The 21765-nt window shown below is 35.8% G+C and overlaps 1 protein-coding gene across 1 annotated transcript in view; it reads right to left on the minus strand.

Annotated features, from left to right (window-relative positions):
- The window catches only part of FAM120B (family with sequence similarity 120B), a 49129-nt gene that overhangs the window by 20322 nt on the left and 7042 nt on the right, over window positions 1–21765 (minus strand). Inside the window, exons 4-6 of the mRNA XM_032683657.1 lie at window positions 17434–17529; window positions 11415–11587; window positions 7308–7400 (exon numbers count right to left, since the gene is read on the minus strand). Coding sequence (XP_032539548.1) covers window positions 7308–7400; window positions 11415–11587; window positions 17434–17529 — 362 coding nt within the window. The remainder of the gene's footprint in view (window positions 1–7307; window positions 7401–11414; window positions 11588–17433; window positions 17530–21765) is intronic.

The raw sequence follows: 21765 nt of genomic DNA on the forward strand, positions 1-21765 counted from the left end.
ACGCTTCTACTATAGTAATTTGAAAAACTCCAGTACATTCAACAAAGAACTGTAACCATATGCCTGTAAATGCATCCACCTATAAATGGCTCACTAGGTCATTTCAGAAAACATTTTTGCTTCTCTGAAGTTACACATAGCCATCTGCTTCTCCAGGGAAAGCCTAGACAGATGTGCAGCTTGCATTCCTGCTCAGGCGTGACAGAGGCACGCAAGCAGGTGCAGGCAGCCCTGAGCAGATGACAGGCAGGTGCACGCGTGCCACCGCTTCCTGACAGCACACTCCATTCCCTCCCTGGCTCCAGCCCCTGCATGTCACCTGCCCTGTGGGGACACAGGTCAGCCCTTAAAGGCAAAGGAGAGCAACCCCACCTATACCATGCAAACACCACCTCCAACCCTCATGGACTGCTTGTTCCTTCTAGCGTACAATATGCAAGGAAGTGAAAACTATTTAACTCAGAAGTAAACGTACACTTTGACCAACAGAAACTTGGCAGGAAAAGGTCAGTTGATACCAGAAATATTTGTTTTCCCTCTTTGTAATAGGTTATCTCTTGAGTTTTTCAAAGCTGTCTGTTTGCTTAATGTTTTGCAAGAACTTTATTACCTTCACTAATAACTATGTTTCACTTCCTGCTACATTATTAGGCATGGATTAAAAAAATTAACAGCAATTTTGTTATCTGAAACACCTGAGCGTCTTTTACCTTAAGCATCCTGAAATATTCTCTAAAAGCAATTTATAACTGAAACACTGCTGCTATTTCTGTGTTGTTGAAACCTTGCTAATAATGAACCATAGGGCAGTAAAGGGGAAAACTCACAAAAAAGCTGAGCAAACTTACACAATTGTGCAGAAAAATGCAAGATCATCTTCCACAAAGGAATATAAATCCTCTTTTTAAGGCTCTTGCTCAAAATCTGGGTCAAGATTTTCTCCATGTGCAAACTGAATCCAATTAAATGAACACATTTGTTTTCCAGAAGGTAGAAGAGATGATCCACAACTCGCTCTCTAGAACTACCTGAAAGGAGGCTGTAGTGAGGTGGGGGTCTGTTTTTTATGCCATGTCTCAAGTGAAAGGATGAGAGGAAATAGCCTTAAATTGCAACAGGGTAGGTACAGGTTAGATATAGAAAAGTTTTTTTCACTGGAAGTGTGGTTACACACTGGAATAAATTGCCTAGGAAGATGGTGGAGTCACCGTCTTTGGAAGTGTTCAAGAGTCATCTGGAGCTGGCACTCGGGGATGTTTTTAGGTGTGAATATGGTGGTGCTGGGTTGATGGTCAGACTAGATGATCTTGAAAGTCTCTTCAAACCTCTTCAAAATTCTGTGATTCTGTGATCTAATTATACTGTGGTTTATATTTGTGCCAGTGACACACAACGGAATTCCCACAGTTATGTGAATTCCGATACTAGAGCTTATGTCAAATGCAAAAAATGTTCAGGGAAATAGGCTCTAATAATACTAATAAATATACCAAATTTGGTCAAGAAGAAAATGGGGAGAGTGGGGCAGAATATCAATCTTGTCTGCAAGTTGAAAAGGTTAACTTAAGATTTTTTTTTATATGCTTATGAAACAAGAGCAGCAAAGAAAGGTAGAGCCAGTTGCCAATGCAACAGGACTGAGAAAACTTGAATTTCTTCAGAACTTCAAAAGACTCTTATGAAAATAGAAACAGACTTAGAGATGGGCCTTTCAAAAAGTGCTGTAAGCAGTGAACAACTTCAGCTCCTGATAGATAATTGTCTTTGCACTAATGCTTGACTTGTGTAAGTGGACTGTTTCTATTTGAACTACTTCATTTCAGACTATCTTGAGGACATGAGAAGAAAGTTATATTTCTAAGTTTGAACCAATCCCAACTTGAAATCACATCCCATACTGTGGCACTTTTGTTCCAGAAAACCTAAAGACTGCAGATAAGAGAATGGGCTGGGAAGCAATGCCAAGATTAATAAACCACCTCAATCCCCCCCATTCCCCACTCCCTGCAGTTACAATCTCACCTATCATTTTAAAACCAGTTTTGACAGATGCAAATTTTGAGGGAATATAAATCCCAATTCAGTAAAGCAAGCATTTGGGAATGCACTCAAATTCCACTTTGGTTAATACTAACGTACATCACAGAAGCAGGTCCTTTGTATGTAAGAGGGGGTTATCTGTGAAATCTTTACAATATTCTTACTTGCATTTCATGTTTCATTCAACCTAATTAGACTTAAAGCAAATATTTATTAGGAAACAGTTGCAGGGGCACAATAAACATACACTCTCTGGGGAAGAAAGAATTTTTTTAAACAAATATATTTTGAAAAATATAGATAGGTCACAAAGGCTGTTTGGAGTCTGTTTGAAAAATATCACATGGTGTTGACAAATGTAGTTTGGCTTGCCAAACAGGTAAAAAATTCTTGAATGTTCAGAATCCAGGCATTATTTATGTTATTCTGTCTGCATGGCATAGAAGAATGAATATGGAGTTTAAAAATACAGAATAGATTTAGCAATGCCCTTCTTTAAATTTGAGGGACCCTAACCAAGATACTTATACACTGTTAACCAGGTTACCTACACTACTACCTACTACTCTAAAACATACTGCTATTTTGCATGGATGTGACTGAATATTCCTCAGGAAAATAGTTGGAGAAAAATATCTTGTGCAATATTGGTATAATACTATTACTAAGGTAGTTCTGCTTCCATGACAGTGTACAATGGAAAATACTCAAAGGTTCTGCACAACTACAATTCCTGCTAAAGCTATTTCCACCTGTCAAGCTAGTTAACTAGTTTGCTGAGTATTTTTTATTATTATTATTACTATTTCAAAAGCTAATTAAATAATACTTAATACATATTTTGTGAAAATTCATTTGCAATCAAATTGCAAAGACTCTCTGGAGCTTATAATTTAAGATCTAAAATGATTGTGCTCATTTCATATCAGTAATACTTTTAAATAATTGAAAGCACTTTAAAAATTGAAGGAATATACTTCAGTGCTTGACAAACACTGAATAACCAGTGGCCAGCTCAATATAAGAATCAAGACTGGAAGCATGACTGCTGGTGCTTCTTTTTCTCTGCAATGGCCTCAAAGTTAGCCTGATGGCTCTCTGGGCTTTTTGCCAACACCACACACCAGATTAAAATAGAAAGAAGAGAAATAGACAACCTGGGGTCCAAAATTTAATTCTGACCTTAGGTATCAGCTCTATGGGAGGCTTGGGCAAAGCAGAATGCTAATCTACCATATAAGGGGGGGCAGCACAAGAAAACTAGAAAAAAACTTACCAGAAAAATGTCTTCTCTATCATGTGCACATTTTGGTTTTACGAGACCATCGATCTTGAAAAATAATCAAATCTTCATGTATAAACATTATGTTATTCTCAGAAAGTAATATTTAATGTACAATGTAGTTACATGTCCACAGCCCACTTTCTTTCAGCATGAGATAAACTATATTTTTTATGGCTTTAACCCACTTTATTCAAACCATAGACATTTCTGTTTCAGAGATTTGTGGGTTTATGGATCTCATTAACTATGAAATATGGACAGCATATTAGAAAGCAGATTTGAAAGTTAATGATGAAAGGCTCTCTTCATTCTAGCAGAAGAACAGGTTCTATATTTTCTCTCATATTTCACAGTGGAAGTTCAGTGTTCTGCTACAACATACCTGCTAATGGAGTCCTTTACAGAAACAGACTTTTTTTTTATTAAATTAGTGTATTTCACAGAATTGTTTACAAGAAGTAAACATTTTTTTTCTACATTTAAAATAATACTGTAGTGTTGAGTCCAAAATGGTAAATGAGCAAACAACTTCATAAAATTTTGCAGATGCTGACTAAGTTTAACATAATTTCCTTCAAAGCTCTGTTAGTAAGTCTTTCTAAGGACCACTTTTAACCTTTCAGTGGAGAATAAAAAGTATGGTAAACAGACTCTATTCCTGATTTCCTACTATAAACCCCACTTATTAATTAGTTATGTACTAGTGTAATTAACTGCACTTGGATCATTTGATTTTAAACACAAACATTAAGCTGTTAAATACCTACTGATAACCTATTTACTAACTATTAAAATAACAGTCTATCTCAAATTTGTAAAATGACCAGATAAACATAGTAATGAGCAAAACCAGCTTAGGCTGTTCTGAGGTGGAATCTTGAAAATTAGATTCTTGAATGATAATACTCAGAAAGCTTGTTTTTTTGATCATTATTCTTAGAGTACTTACATAAGGTAGTCTATTTATTTAGTGTACTGCTCTTTCAAAAGAAAATTCCCAGGACATAATTAAATTCATCCACACACCAAATTTCAGAAGCACAGAAACAGGAAACAGACCACTTTTTACTCTTCCTGTGAAGTGAGAGTAACATCATACAAATCTTGAAACTGATCCTAGTGCTTTCCCAAAATTACAGGCGGCTTATATATGAAGAAAAAAAGTATTTTTATGGCTATTAATACAAAATAACATCTTTCTTGATATACCTTGACAAGAAACAACTATGCAAGAAACTGAAAAAGAGCAACCGTTTACCACCAGGAAATCCACGTCATTAAAACACAGGAAGGGAGGTTAATTTGAAGGCAAATGGGAGAAAGGTTTGAAACTGTTATTAATCTATTCACAAACTCAGAAGGGAAAGAGACCAAAATCTTTCCTCACTATTCCCTTTAGAGGGATTTATTCTGACTCACACTATTACCAAAGGCACTATTATGAATTTTAATAGAATAAGACAAGGAAGTGCTCTACAAAATAGCTCGATACAAAATTTTCAACTGCATTATACAATCTTTTGTTGTTTTTTAGCACAGCATTATGTGACAGTGCATGAAGTGTTTTCTTACGCAGCAGAGGGACAGAACTTTGGAAAGGACCTCCCAATAGCACACAGAAGTCAATTCCAACAACATGCTGTCCACTTCATGAGACAGTGTAAGACCAGCTTCACATTTCATGCACTTTTATGCTATAAAGCTCTGCCATAAGCTTGTGGGAAAAGAATACAATTTTGTGAACAACTCTGAATTACTACAATGCTGATAAGTAGCATACATTGATTAATATTACATGTTTGCAACACTCAGATTTCTATTTTCATAGAATCACAACATGAATGAAGCACACAAGGACCTCTAATTCAAACAGAATAAACATTCAAACACTTCAGAAACTTCTGTAGTAATACCTAAGTGTATCTTAATGTATATATGTAGTAGACACTGTAAGATATAAGTGCACCTATAAACAAATTGTTTCAACACTTAAGCTTGGTTTCCTTTATGCTTTTGCTGAATGACTGCCACACAGATTTGATAAAGTAATGATACTCCCAATGTTGAGTGCAACACTACGTGCAATAATGTCTTTGACAGCAATAAATCCTACATTTTTGCTGTTTTCCATATGGTCTTAATTTCATAGCTTCCTTTTTGTTACACAGATCTCACACTTGATCAGCTGCAGAACAAATTTGTGATGAATTTTTAAAAAAATGATAGGAGACTGGACTTTATCTGTTATAGTGAACCAAATAATGAAACTGGAAGCACATTGGTTTTATTAATTCGGTCCCTGTGCACTAGAAACAAATGGATGGTAATAGCAGTGGTTGGTTTACCTTGCTATCAGCAAAAAGTACTTTTAAAATTCTCACATGGACGGTTCAAAGCAACAGAGAATTTACTGGAAATATAAGCGAGATTTAGAGAGTGAAGATATGTTAAGGTTCTAACCATTTCTAATCCTTTCCCACCTACTTCTACGTAAACCCACAACTCAAGTGGCCATTGACACATACAGTCTATGCTCTACACTACTAATACTTTGAATACAATTTGAAGCTGTGACATTGAAAATACTCTTGTATAATGCCATATGCAAGAAGATAAATTTAAATGGTTCTACTGCAATAATCATCTAGCAACCTGCCTTTCCACATGTGGATTGAAGAAGATAGGAAAAGGAAAAAGCCAGATTTGCATGGTGTATATAAAATATTTAAAAGAACTCGTGACTAATTATAGAATAGTGTAATCCAAGTAGTTTTCAGTACAGTGGGAGATAGACAACGGGTTAGCAAAGGCATATAGTGCCTTTGGAAAGCTTCATAAAAGAGTTTGGTGAAATAAACACTTGAAGAAAAGTACGAAGATCAGTGTTTACAGAGCCATAGTGCTGTGTGCTCTCTTATATGGATCTGAGTCACGGGTCATTTACTGCCACCACCTGCGACTCCTAGAACGCTTCCATCAACGCTGTCTCCGCACAATCCTAAACATCCACTGGTCAGATTATGTGACCAATACGTCTGTTCTGAACAAGTAGCAGTCACAGGCATTGAGGCCATGTTGCTGAGAACACAGCTGCACTGGGCAGGGCACGTCTCCAGGATGAAGGGCCACCACCTCCCTAAGATCCTGCTTTACGCTGAACTTGCCACTGGTTGCTGCATGTGAGGAGCCCCAAAGAGGATTTATAAGGACTCCCTGAAACAACATCTCAACCTTGGCCATACTGATCAACATAACTGGTCTACTCTGGCCTCCAATCGGGAGGCCTGGAGACACACCATCTATAACGCTGCTGATGCCTTTGAGAACGCATACAGGATCACCCTTGAGGAGAAAAGACAATGCAGAAAGAATCGTGTCTTGCAGAATATACCATCTAGGGAGTCTTTCTGCTGTGCCTTTTGCAATTGGACATGCCTATCTCGTATTGGCCTTTTTAGCCACCAGCGTGCTTGTGACAAACGTGGGTAGAGACCTTTCCCAAATCTTCATTCGCGAAGTCCAGCCATGATGACAGTGGGTCACATAAAAATTTTTCTGGTTAGGTTTATACTATGTTTATATTCTCCCTCATGTATACTTAAATTTGATTTAATGTAGCGATTTTCATACAACCTATGTCCCAAAACAAAATCCTCCTCAGTAAAAAATAATGTAGCAATGTTGTAAGACAGGATTCACCACTACAAAATTTTTAATCAGATTGAAGTCTGGAAGCCAAGTAAGCAAGAAATCTAAGACTACTTTGCTCATGCTACTTCACAACCACCAGAAAATGTCCTTTTCATTTTAATTTTTTGCGTAATTAACAAATGTAAGTATTCACATGAAATGCAGCACATTAAAAGCCTATGTATTTACCATGATCTTTAGTTCCCATATCTGCAAAAAATTAATGTAAAACAATTTTCCCCCAAAATATTTTTCATGACCATTTTATGCAACAAATTATTCTGGTCCATACCTGCAGACCTGCCAGTTGAGCAGCTGACTTCCCTTTGAGGCAGAGAATGAGTGCCACAAATGCATTTAAGTCCTCCAGAGAGAGGCTATTGACCTAAAACAGGTGAAAAAATAACACATTATCTGAAGGCCCTGAAGAGAAACTCTCCTGAAAATTGACTCCTCTTGCTCAAGCACATCAAACTTAGATCAATGACCTCATGGAATTATGACCACCACGAATGCATTGTCTAGGAAAATACACTTTCAGGGAACAAAATACTTTCTTTCACAACCTGAAAGAAATGCATATCTCAATACTCGTGTATAGTGTATATACATGGATTTCCACACACCAAAAAAAAAAAGCCCACCCCTCTTTATTCCCTTTTCTGCTTCCCTTGAAGTTTCTTAGTAACAGGAAATAACTTCATCTCTGTAACGCCAAGCATAGTAAAAAAATGAGATTAAAAAAAATTGCTTTATAATTAACATCCAGGATAAAACCCTCTTCACGGAGCCACAGATGTGATGACTATTGGGTTTTTTTTCAAATGCTTATACAGTCATCTGTTGGAAACTTTAAAAATAATCTAAAATATTTAATTGCCTACTTTTACCTGAATTTCAGGATTTTTAGGCTACAAATTGAAGTGGGGAAAACTCAAAACTATGAGAAAACTAAATCTAAAATGTTCAAGTGGGGTAACATAAAGAAAAATTCTAAATTCATGTAACAGTTCACTCTAATACTTCTACGACTGAAGGGGGAATGGGGGCTTTTTCTGCTGTGAAAAGGTGTTCTGACATTCTATAGAGGCACAGGGTCACCTCAGGAGAAAGACAGTACCTTGAGACCAGCTGGGATGATCCTATGACAATACCAGTTCAGTTCTGATCCTTTCCTTCCTCTTATAAGAACATTATGCACACCAAGACCACATATCTGTTACAACTGTTGAGGCTATAAAAAGGGCTTTAAAGCAAGATCCATAAAACATTACAATTCCTTATCAATTGGAACTTGAGGAAAGGTTTCTCTTGCAAAATGTGGAAATGTGCATTGTGGGCTTACAGAAATGTTAAAAGGCTGCCTAAAACTCTGCATCGCCTTTCTTTAAACAGCTTAATTTTGGGGGAATGTTTTGTACATTCTATTTCAATCCATTAAGAGCTTCTATTTAGTGACAGATAAAATGAAGGAGAGAAAAATTAACAAAAAAGTATTAATATAAATCAACAGGAAAAAACCCCAAACATTACGAAGCCATCTATAATTATGTCATTCATTTATTTGCTTAGGAGGAGTAACTCATTCTTTTCTCCTCAGGATAAAAATTATCTAACCACTACTGAGAATTTTAAAAAATTTTTTAAAGTCAGGCCTTGTGTTTGTTGCACTGTAAAATACTTTCCCCTCTATGATGCTGCTAAATCTTGCATAAAGCACAAGAATGGGAGGGATATTAGAAAAATTTTAAGCTTTCAAAATGCTCCTTGGTATTCATTAATTCCACCTGTCTGCTAAGATCTGATAATGGCCTTAATTTACCCTGTAATTCAAGTCAGGTGTCACCTTTGTGTAGACAGCAACAAGAGTTTTACTGAACCTGCACATTTTATATATTGAAGTAACAGAAAAGTGACTTCCATCTACACAATAATTCTCAATACTTGCACAATTTTGTGCTAAGAAAAGGAAATCAAATATTGTTTGCAAGTACAACAGCAAGAAAATGCCCCTAAGAGAGCAGAGGAGCCAAAATGCTTACGAATGTAAAAACACTCCTTTGGAGAAATATTTTATTCAGTAACCAAACTTGGAGAGTTACCACAATTCCACTGTCAGATTTATTCCAAAACCATAAGAGATTGAAAGAGATATTTCTCCTTTCTTTGCAGACTTCACATTTTGATATCTGAACTCATTCACTCCTTTCCCAATTTTAATGACAGACCTATTATTTTGTAAATTTTTGTTCTTAATTTGGAGGATATTTGAAAAGTACCCTCACTGAAAAAGATATTTTTCAAATCAACACTTTCTTTACATATTTAAGGTTTGTTTATTATATTTTTTCTTACTTTAAAAAAAAAAAAAGTTTTCACTAAATATTTGCACATAAGTTTTGAGGAAGCCAGATGGGTTGGCCAATATGATGGTTCCCATAAAAACCTAATTTTTAGGTTAGATTGAATAACGAGGAATTGAATTTTTAAGAAGTTTATTATCCCTCACATGAGTTGAAGGAAAGCTTGAAGCCTGCTTCAAGGCAACCTACAATTGGTCAACTTAAATAATTTTTGAGAAAACAATCCACCTTCCTTCTCTAATAGAAATTTAAGACTAAAGTGTAAAGTAAAGACAAGAATTAGATCACAGTTAGACAAGCATTGTTTTCTCAGCTATAAAACAAATGGAAGCAATATGGACAGCTCAAAGGATGGCTGCTGACACTCTTGCTCTCAAGTTTTCCTCTCCAACACCCCAGGAGAACAAATGGACAATACTAGAGAAATAAGCAACATTTAAAAAAACTCAGCAATGAAAAACGTTTAAATCCAAATTGATTCCCTAGTCTCGTTCATAGAGTAGATTGTATCACAACAACTCAGAGACCAGAAGAGAATCAGAAAAACAGGACAGATGTTGAGAAACTGGCACCACCATGAAAAACCTTCCATCAAACTAAGTCCTTTCCATGATCTCTCTGCTATTACTGCTGTTGAAAAGAAGAGCTGTGAAACTGCTTTCATCTCTGTTTTTAACAGAAGCCATTGGATAATGAGTTCTGAAAACCATTTCCCTGACAAGCATTTTTTAAATTTTACTAATATGCTGTGATCAAGGGTCAGTAAATCCACATTTCTGTAGGTGTTCCCTCCTGTTACTCCTCTTTGTAATCCCACTAAAGAAATCCTTCTCACTTTAGTTATCATGCTATGAAAGATTGTGCAGGATAGCACAATAAATAAATGAAACAGTGATAACAGATAAATAAATGAAACTGCAATTTCATATCCAAATATGAAGAACACTTCAAGTATGTTAAAAGCTTGGTACATGATATGTATCTTGCTGAATTTAAACTGCAAGGCATGAAATGATGTTTAATGAGTTTCATCTTCAAAAAACCTTCAATTTATATTCTGTGATACAAAAATTAAAGAAGAAAAAAAAGAGCTATATGAATCACTTGTATAATTCCCACATGTATTTCCTCAATGCATCATTTAAATTTGAGTAAACACAAAAAGAAAGGAAAAGTAAGGGAGAACTTGTTTTCATGTATCACATGCCAGTATAAATCTGCTATTGAGGAAAGTGAAGTCTGAGAAAGCAGAACAATAGACAAAATGCAGTTCAGTGCAGGCACAAGTGAAGCAGAGTTTATCAGATTAGATAAAAGCATTATAATTTTCTCATCCTCAGAGAGGAAAATCTGCTTGTGAGATCAGCATTTGAAATCAGGCAAGTACAGACAACATATTAAATACCTAAGAGAAAAGTAAACAATGAAGCAATATGGTATTTAATCTTGTGCCCCTTTTTATTACAATTAAGGTAGTCTTCAGGCTGCCAAATATTTGGAATTATAACAGAACTGCTACCTAATGATCCTCTATTACTCAGAATTTAATGAGAAGAGCCATATTCTCAATTCTAGCTTGAAAATGAGTAGATTGACAAGATGGTGTGAAAAAGCAGCGAGAGCTAACTAAATATTTATACTGCTGTTTGCATAGCCTGCATAGTCACCTGAGGGAATGTCTTCTTTTGATGACACAAAGGAAACACAAAAGGAGCAGCTTTAGTTTGCAAACAGGTCCCAAAAAACCGGGGAAATCCCTCAGTTTATACTCTCTCTGTTAAACTGCCCAAGGGGTTTTGTCATGGGCATGTGAGAGTTATGATTAACTACCAAAAAAACCCAAGTATTTCTTGAGCAGGATGGTGCATGTTAAGCAGAGTAATTAAAAATACTGTAATGCAGTACTGTTATATTTGATCAGCTATGCCTACAGTAAAGATTAGGACAAAAATCTAGCACAGGCTAGCAAGAAATAGTTTATTAGTCAGTCACATCTATCAGCTGACAGTGGAAGAAAAAGCAACTGTCTCAGTTACCTGCATCATAAGATAGATCAGCAAGCAACAGAATCCTGCAACAGGTGCTTCTAGAGCTTGGAGTTCTTCCATCTCATCCTGAAGGTGAAAGCATGCCAGAAACGTACTATACCGTTGCTTTTCCACATCAGGTCCTTTGGCAAGCCACAGTGTTTTCAAATTAGGTGTTCCACCTACAAAGGAAATCCATTATTTTATTTTGGCAGCAACAAGATAAAACACGTCTACCTCATTACAATCTGAAAGGAAACAACTGATCTGCTCTTGCTACTTGCAAGGATCACAAAGCTGAAAATAAAATGTATTTGACAAAACTTGCATTGGAAAAAAAATTACATAAAAATACGGCCTGTAATTTAAACAAAATTTATTGAATACAGGCATGTTTAAGCAGAATGGACTGAATTAAATGGTTACAACAACACAGAAAACTTTGAGATAGCAGGCACTTAACCTATGCAAAATCAAAGTTTGCCTGCAAGTGTGTTCTTTCCCTTGGGGATCAAGAGCATTAAATGAATTCATCATAAATAGTGATTCAGCAGAAAACAACTAGATCTTTTTCTTCTGTCTCTCCCAGATCCCTGAAGGATCCTCACATTGTCTCCCTTATAATCACCTGTTTTAATTAACAAACTGATCACCTATGCCACTTGCTGGCAAACAGGTATTGTCCATAAAACACTGTGTTGGTATGACTCCTCTGCAGTAGGTTCCAGTTTGGGAACAAAAACCAAGGTGATCTGGTATTTTGCACTCCGTAGGCTACTGTATGAAACACTGCTGCAAACACACACAAAAGAACTGTCATCAGTTAAGAAAAATGTATCTTTCAAGAATTTCTATACTATCATTCATGCTTGTTTCTAAATCCTTAATATTTACCTCATGTTGCCATCTCCCTGCTTGTGACATGTGTGAATGAATACAAAATTTGCTCCTCATTTAAATTACATTTAATCTGTTATCAAAATAAACACTAATGCACGTGAAATAACAGAACAGCTAACTGGTTATGCTTGAGAATCTCAATAAAAGAATTGTACCATAAAGTACTGCTGCTTCTGTATTTAAATAAAACGAGGTGTGAATTTTAAATGTGGACTAATTAAGCAACATTTGGTAACACCTTCTCCTTTTTTATGTGACATGCAGCAGCTGCAGACCAGTTAAGAACACTTGGTGATAATAAATGGTTAAAGTGACAAGGTGCTGAAATCTACATAGACAATGTTTATTTAGCCAGGAAAGCCCATTAACCAAATGGTACTAATTCTTTGGAGAGGGGGAACTAGAAGAGAAGTTAGTACTTTCTTTCTTTATCTCCCTGATGGATGTTTTTTTTACTACTTTTAAGACTAACTCTCCTGTCAAAAGTTTTAACCATGTAAAGAACTACTATCATAAAATCTATAAGTCTCTAACCTTATTAAGAAAAGGACCAGTTGCTTGATTGTAGATAGAAATGCAGGTTAGAGATAACACAAATAGCTATAGACAGCACCAAAAAGACTCAAATTAGTGGTTTTGATATTGGTAATTGCTGCCTTAAGAAAAAAAAAGAACCACAGAGACTGACTTCCAGGAATTAAAGCAAATATAGCATGCAGGAAACCAAAACAGAACAAACTTTAAACTTTTCCTATCAAGTCCGAGACAATTTGTACATGGTTTCTGCATACGAAGAGATACACCAGAAATCAGTTAAAGCAAAGTTCTTTTTTGCATCCAGGGTTATATCTAATAATAGAAATCCTTCTTTCTTCAGAATAAAACCATTAACTCTGTCAATATTCAGGATTACATATCTATATTGAGAGAACTCAACAAAAATTCAAGACATCTCTTCCATAAACAATTCCTTACACTTTCAGAAACATCTACTTGCGCCTGGGAAAAAGAAGTATGGATAAATTATGAGTTATTTAGTCTGGAAAAGAAAATTTGATGCTCTCTCCTTTTGGAACACACCAACCAAAGGTGCTATTTTTCGGAGATGATCTCTTCTACAAGTAATAAAATACCATGTAGTACCCAAGACTGATCTATTAATTCTTAAATGAAAGATAAGTAAAACAAAGAAAGAAATACCCTGAAGTTTAATGACTTTCCCATTATACATAAAGTCCACAGCAGATTCTAGGATTCATATACAGTAGATCCCCAAAACTGTTCTCTGCTCTAGTTACATCCTCACTACATAATTTACAGTAACTAGAAAACATTCCTGAAAGAGAAATTTACTTGGATAGGCAGGAGAAATAATTTACCTTCAGAACATGTCTAGATATTTACTAAATTAACCTAAAAAACAACCGATAACAAAAGGAAAACACAGCAAAACATACTTAGGTATATACAATTGATACATCTTTACTGTAAAGATTAGTAATGAGAAAATGATCTATCCTACTGGTTGTAGGAACCACAAGTTCCTATGAATTACTCAAATGCTGTATATGCTTACAATTATTGTCAACACAAAAAAAACTGTGTGAAAACCATATTCACTACAATGTAAACTGTAGTCCTCAGGAACCTCAAGAAGAGGAGCACCACAAAGACCTTCATGCAGGTTAAGAGATACTACTTGCCCACACACAAACACACACAACCAACAAGTTAAAAGAAAAAGCATGAACTGAATTACTTTTTATATTTTTTCCTGTATACTCATATATTTAATGAAATTGTCATACAGAAAGCAGCATGACAAACAAAAGCACTTCAAGGGAATACATAACTACTTATTTCATTTGTTTGAATTTCAATTATTGATTTATGAATATGCAATACATGAAAAAGTTGTGGAATGCATTAATTATATGAGATCGTTTAACTCAAGGCTTTTACAAAGATGATCCATACAATCATACCAACTTTAAACAAGTCATCATTGTGCATACAGATATAAATGTATAATATTAACTGTTAATGTATATTTGAAGTATAGACTATTGAAATTTTAGTTTATAACATCAGTAATAGAACTTTAACACTTCTTCATTTTTACACACGCATGTAAATACCGAGCAGTAAAAATAAGCTTATAAAAATGTACTTCTCAACAACTGTGGCCAATTTTAAAGATGCCATGAACCCAAATGCCAATTAAATCTGACCATTAAATAAGCGTTCCAGAGACAGCATTTTGAACCTAAGCATATTCATGTCATATTCCTGTAAGAGGCAATGATTAAAATACTGAAAGTACATCCAAACTCTTTGGTATGAAGCTACAATATCCTACACATTTTCAGAAATTAAATGAACAGCAGAGTCTATATATTTCCAGTAAAGACTTTAGAATTTTTTCTGTTCCATATAAATCACACACATATCAAATATATCTGCTATGTTCACAAGATATGGCTGTTAAACAGTATTTTCCTGGATCACAGATCTTCTAACAAAATTAATTTCTTGATGACACTTTTTATCAATTTAAGTGCTACTTTGTCAATGTGTGGGAAACAATGATCATATTCATTCAACTGAAAAGAAATATTCCAGAAGCAAGAAAGAGATACAGAGAATGAGAGCAAGCACAGATGTTAATTCAGAAGACTGTCTCTCAAAAAAACCCAACAATATATATATAATACGTATGGTATTTTAAATATATTTTAAGTCATCATCTTACTTACCATACTGCCTTTAAGATTCAATATTTTATTTAAAAACAAAGAGCTAACATTCAGTCTATCACCTGCAACTTTTCCTGATACAAGGCAGTTCTGCTGTTTTATATAAAAAGTTAGTGGAAATTCTACCTTTTTTTAAGAGATCAATGCAAAATTTAAAATATTTATTGTTATGTAACTACAGTTCAAAGTAAATAGCTTCTTCAGACTTTTTAATCTAAATCAAATTCAAAAGAGTCAGGATTTTCCATATATTCTCAGTACAGCTCTAAACTAGTTTTGATGATAAGGTTATAAGTTTTTTCAAAAAAGATAAAGCAAAGAACCTTCCAAAATTAATTATACTTGTGAATTTTCTAATAGGTTTTTGGTAAAGTTTTTTTTCTCTTTTCGCATAACCTGATCTTGATTGACAGCTTTGAACTCTAACTTCCTATAACAACTTCTTTAAATTTAGCTCTAAATATGAACCCTGTCTGAAAAATGTGATGTGCTGTTGAGGACCTTATATGGTGAATTAGAAAGTCATGCTGTGGAAAATCAAAGATGCATGAGTGAATGTAAGGCATACAAATATGGACTGTAAAAATTTTAGAAAAATATTTGTTCGCTGAAGGAATGACAACAGAGGACTAAAAATAAACACTAAAAGTCCTCCTCCCCTCTTTTAATAGTCTGCTTGAACAGCCTTTCATTACTGAATTTGCAAAGATTATGGCTGAGAAGATTCTGTTTTTATAAACTCCACTTACGTGGTTGCTATAAACAAACAAACACAGTGATTTTAAATCCTGTTTATTGTCAACATAAAGATGGGTTCTATGTATCATGTTTGCAGAGCTGTAGAACCAGAGTACATGAGATTAAGTGGATTCCTCTCCAGAAAGGGAGGAAGGAAGTATAATATCTGGGATTGAAAACTTCACAACAATAAATACAGTATATTTGCCAGACAATTTGAAGTGTAGGTGTGGTTTATACTTTGTCAAATTTTGTTTCCTTCTTTTACAAATGCATGTCCTCAGACCATTGTATGCTGAAATAAAACAATTGTGCAGGACAGACTCATCAACTTTTACCCTGCATATTCTTATCCATTTGCAAAATTTCACAGCAATTTCATGCTATCACAAAGCCAATTAGATAATCACCGTCCTAATTTTGTATATGGGGTACTGGACAGTGAAACCACTGTATATCAAATAAAAACTCATTTGTACTTTGTCTATATTTCTTTCCAAACAGCCCTTTAAAAAAGATTTTGAAAAGTCTGATATCTAAAGAACAACTGGTTTTCTTTCATCCTTGAATGCGAAGACTCTCGTTAAATATATGGCTTAGGATACTTTAAAAGAAAATTTATTATATATTTATAAAAAAGTGCATGCATTTCAACTTTTTCTGAATCTGGATTTACAGCAGACAGAACAAGGACTACTACAGAAAGTTCTGGTGCTGAGGGAAGAAGTGCTGGTGATTATTCTCAAAAAGTTGAGTAGATAACTCTTCTTAACAAGATATCGGTGTTATTGTAAATCAATGGAACAAATTCATGTCATACAAAAGACTAAAAAAGCTTTCGTGCTGCTGATCCATGTGATAGCAGATGACTAGACAGAGAGATAGAGAGCTGTGAGAGTAAAGATGACTACAATAGCATGGACAAATGAACAATCCCAACAATTTTCCCTCTGAAATAACAAAATTGTTACAATACTGTTTACTTCCAATCCTAGACTTGTATTGCATGATACCATTTAGTGACATAGACAGTGCCCAATCTTTTCACTTAAGTGTATTATACTTTCTCATAAATATATTTCTCACAACTCTAATTTCACTAAGAGTGTTCATTAACGTGTTTTTTACCAAAGGGAAGAAGACAAAAACACACAAAGCTTGAAGCTTAAGACAATAGAAACAGCTTCACAGAAACAGATAAGCTAACTAATTTTTTTATTGAAAGCTGGAATCTCTTTTTGGGTTGTCATAGGTGATCTAAAAATTACTCTTCTCTACATTTTCCATCACTTTCATTAACACATTCTGTCAAATAGGTTAATGCATAAATTTTAATATGGCCCTACATACCACCTATCCTGGCCTTAGAGCAGTATTTAGAACCTCTAAGAAACTGTTTTAAGTTTAGAACTGATGCTCAAATTAGCACTGGGTTTAACAAAACACAGCAATAACATGTATCTCAAAGCTGAATCCTATTATAATTACAAAAAGCAATTACAGGCATGTAGCACTTTAGCTCCTTGTTCTCCACAGTCATTCTAGATTCTATATCAAAAGGATGATGATGGATTGTCTAACTTCATTTTAGTGAGGTCATTCTTTCAGTTTAGACTTAAACACATTTATTCTACCTGGAACAGAAGGTTGTACAGGTTGTATTAGCTCCGGCTGCTTGAGAGGATTTCCAAAATAGACAAACCACTCTTTTACCAAAGGATAGGCTCCACCTAAAAAAGACAGAATTGCATTAATAAGTCAAATAGTATTGACACTAGTAAGCAGTTGTGACGAAGAAAAAAGTTTTAGCAACTTTATGACAAATCAGAGCAAATGAAGAGAGCATCAATCATGTACTATAAACATGAGTTTGGAGTTGGGAACTGCAGCCGAAAATATAACTATAAGAGTCTGTAGAAAGCATTTGAAAACAGCTTTGGGCCTTCCCAGTATGAGGCAGTTCAGGAAGCTTTGGAGGCATCTGGCATAGCTTAGGGACCTACACGAGCTACCTCAGTCTCAGGACTGTCGCACTGCCACATATGCAGGCAGTGCTTAATACGATTCACCTCCCAACTTCCCCTGACATCTCCTGTGTTAGGGTTTGAGCCAAAATCTTTATAAGTAGGCCTTGATGGCTATTTGAAAGCTGACAACGATAGAGCCATCCCACCGTAAGATGTAGAGCTTTTACAGCCCATTGTTCAGATCTTTTATCTAGTATAAAGGGATTGTTTATGCATAATAGCTCAAGTGGCTTCCTAGTCCCTAACCTCAACTCTGCCCTGCCCCCCACTAAAGAGTAGGGTGTATCTTAAACTAAAAATGTCAGTACTTGAGTTGTGCATCTAACTTGATGCTTGGGAAAAAAACTACAAACCAAAAAAATACCCTCAGATAAAAATCAAGAATTTAACCATTTTTGAAATGCAGTCTATCCAATTTACAATAGTCAGCTCAAAATCATTCCACTGCAGGTCTCCATAAAAAAACCCCAACAAACAAACAAACCCAGAATCACTGTTTTTATAAATGGTGCTTCTGTATTCTGTCCAGATTTTGCTTATGGTAACCATGTCATAGTGCCCTAAATTTCTACTCTCTACAGTCTGGTAAACAGTATAACTTAAACAGGTTTATCTGGTCCTGGGCATTTGAAGTAGTGTTTCAGATCTTCTTTTCCTTCCCTTGTCCTTTTGAGGTTCACAGAATTGCATCTCTAATTCCTTCCAGCTCTCACCCTGTGCTGAAGCCACTGTTCTTAAAAATTCCTGCTTTTTATCATCAATTCCAATCTCCCTGCAATTTACTGCACAAGTATTTCTGATGCCATGTTGTGAACCTTAATCAAAAACTTCACCAAATTAAACCAAACCGAACAAACCTCTCCAACACCGACCTTCCATTCTCCACCCAAAAAAAAGTTTTGTCACATGAATTTCCTGATCTTGTTTGTAGCTCAGTGCTGGAGATGGCTGTTGGCAGGAATGAATGAGTAGTGTCCTGCAGTGCAAGGGCAGAAATTCCTCAGATGGAATTCTAGTGTCAGGGATAAGAGACAGGGAAAAGAACATGACAAAATCTGTTTTACAACCCCTGCTTCTTCTTCCTTCCTTCCTTACCCATGGACCTGCAGCACAAACTCCCAATAAAGGTGAGGAGGGACTGAAGAACCAACAGATGGACTACGGGGGACAGTATTACACCTGGCTTGCCACGTCTCACTGTTAAAAAACTGATGACATTGAGTATAAAATTAAAAATGCCTACTCTAGGGGGAAAAAAAAGCCTTAAACTGTACATTCCAGTAGCTGAATTGTCTCACATTTTGATTATAAATCATTGTCTGTGATAATGCTATTTCATGCACAAACCCCTCCAATATAATATACCAAAGTCACTTTCAGAAACATTCTGATGTTTTAGCATTGTTTTAAGATTTAGTATGTATTTATTCAGCTCATTCAGCCTCCTAAATTTTAGCCTAGTTTCTTAAGGAAGCAAAACTAATAAAATTGGGACTTCTGTCTTATAATTAATTCATCGATGCACTGTTCTGTTTCAACTAAATCTGACAAAGTGATTCCAAATGGATTAAAGTCCTAAATATTTTGTGAAACTGGTGACTCAGATGACAGAGGGATCCTATTAGGGCACCAACCGAAAGAAAGGCAAGAAAGTCAACTTACCTGTTTTATCCAAACAGACTAGAGGGTAACTCAATACGCAAGTAGCTGTAAAAAAGCTAGAGCTGAGAAAAAAAGGTAGATGGGATTTGGAAATAGCAGGGAGCAATAGAGAACACGCTTAGGAACATCATATATTGCACAAGGGAGTTGTCAAGGACATGAGGAGAAATTAAGATGCTGGGAAGAAGCACGGAAATAGAAAAGCTTTGTTGAGGGGAAACTGGCAGTGAGCATCACTCTTTGTGAGTTCCACAGTTCACAGAAAAACTTATCAAAATGTGTCTTAATTCTAAATACCAGTGAAATGCCAACCCTCTCTGCATGGAAATAGCTCTGGAAAAAAAATCCCTAACCCTTTCACCCAGCACACATAAAGAGTATCACCAGTGAAATTTAAGAAATAACGTTTCTTTGTTTAAATAGATTCTGAATAACCTGTGGAAGCAATGCTTAGGCAGCCTAAGGAAAGTTTCAACTATGTGCAAAACACAAGACAGCTGGAAAATGCTGTTACATGTGTTTCTCTACACCTGCAATAATGCCAGCCCTCCTGAGCGGTCACTGGTGATAACTGGTAAAAATTCTGCTAGTGAAATGTTTTTGACCGTGTCAAAGTGAGAATCAGTCTAGCCTGCTAATGTTAGAACTGGGAGTGATGCCAGGACTTCCAGGAGCTGGCCACGGGCTTAGGCTACATTACATAATGTCCTAATTGGCAACGGTCATGCAGGTGCAGATATTTCCATAGACTGTGCTAGTGCCAAAACCTGCTGGCTTTATTCTGAACTCTTTGCACACACAAGAAAGAGGTTGGCTGGCCTATCAAGATGCATTTTTTATTGTTATTTTGCCCTCCTACTTGAATTTTTCCAAAAGTACTTTTTATAGGAAGGATGCTAAAAAGTTGACAATTTATAGCACTATATGGAATATTTCAGGTAATAATCAGAAATAGCTCAATTAATCATAAATGTACTTTTAAAATAGGTAACAAGTGGCATGTTATCAGAATCACCATCAGCCCCCTATTTATTTTTGGAGGGTCAAAATTAAGGCTGTGATTCTGCAACATTTCCATGAGTAGAGATACATGCATGCTTACCACACATCAAACTATACCAAAGACATGAGCAATTCTTTCAGCAGCACTGCTAACTTTTACAGGAGGCCGCTGATTTGCTCATTCCAACACTCCGCCATTCCCTTGGGATGTTTCACCACAGCTGTATGTGGCTACACAGATTCAGATGGGGAAACAAAACTAGGTTAGTTACCTGACTGCAAGAAAGGGAGGGAAGAGAGAGAGAGAGAGAGAGAGAGGCTATTTTCAGTTTCTCAAACTAGGCCACCACACAGCTGCACAAACAGCTGCACCAGCACAACTGAGAGGATGCACAGAGACTGAAATGAGTGGCTGTGCAAGAGAATTACTTACACTGGCAGCAAAAGAAACACTTATTCCACTATGGTTTCAGGCAAAGTGGCATGGTATAGGCCAACGGTTTCAAAGGATATCAAAGGTTTCAAAGGACATCCTGCTCCTGTGGATTTGTGGGTCCCTTAGGCACCCTTGGAAATCTCACCCTAGATGTTCAAAACTAACAGTATCTTATTTCAGAGTAGAAGAAACAGTTTACATAATATTTAACCTGTTTTTACTAAAACGGTAACCACTGTTTTTACTAAATGTTGACTGCTTTGCCAGTTAACAGTAAATAAGCAGATTTGCAAACTGCAAGGAGGTCAGTTTCCAACACAGGGTAATTGACAGATATTAAGGAATAAAAAAAAGGATCACTAACACATACATCACCACTGCAAACTGGAACATTGTGTAGAGTTAGCCAAGTTAGCTTCAAATTTGCTACATCAGCAGCTGTATCATTATGGCAGCAGACTCCACATGGACTAATCTAATTGGCTGCATTGTTCCAGTAAACTCCTTTTTAATGCTAATCCAAAGTGATTCTGCATTATGCTACAACCCACAGACAGTACTTCTTCCCATCCAACCTCTTACAAAACTACAAAAAACCAGTCAACTTGACAGAGGGAAACTGGCAAAGGATTCTACCTACTTGGTATAGAACAAAACTTCCTTGCAGGTTTAGCAGTGAATCCATAAAAAAATAACACACTTACTTATGAATTCCAATATAGACTCTGACTAATGATCTACACTCTTGACTTAGAAGCAACTATACACTGGAATACAAAAACAATCCATGAACTACTAGGAAGTGACATGGTTAAAGCAATTAGAGATAAATAAACACA

Source organism: Chiroxiphia lanceolata, chromosome 3 (assembly GCF_009829145.1).
Source record: "Chiroxiphia lanceolata isolate bChiLan1 chromosome 3, bChiLan1.pri, whole genome shotgun sequence".
NCBI lineage: Eukaryota > Metazoa > Chordata > Aves > Passeriformes > Pipridae > Chiroxiphia > Chiroxiphia lanceolata.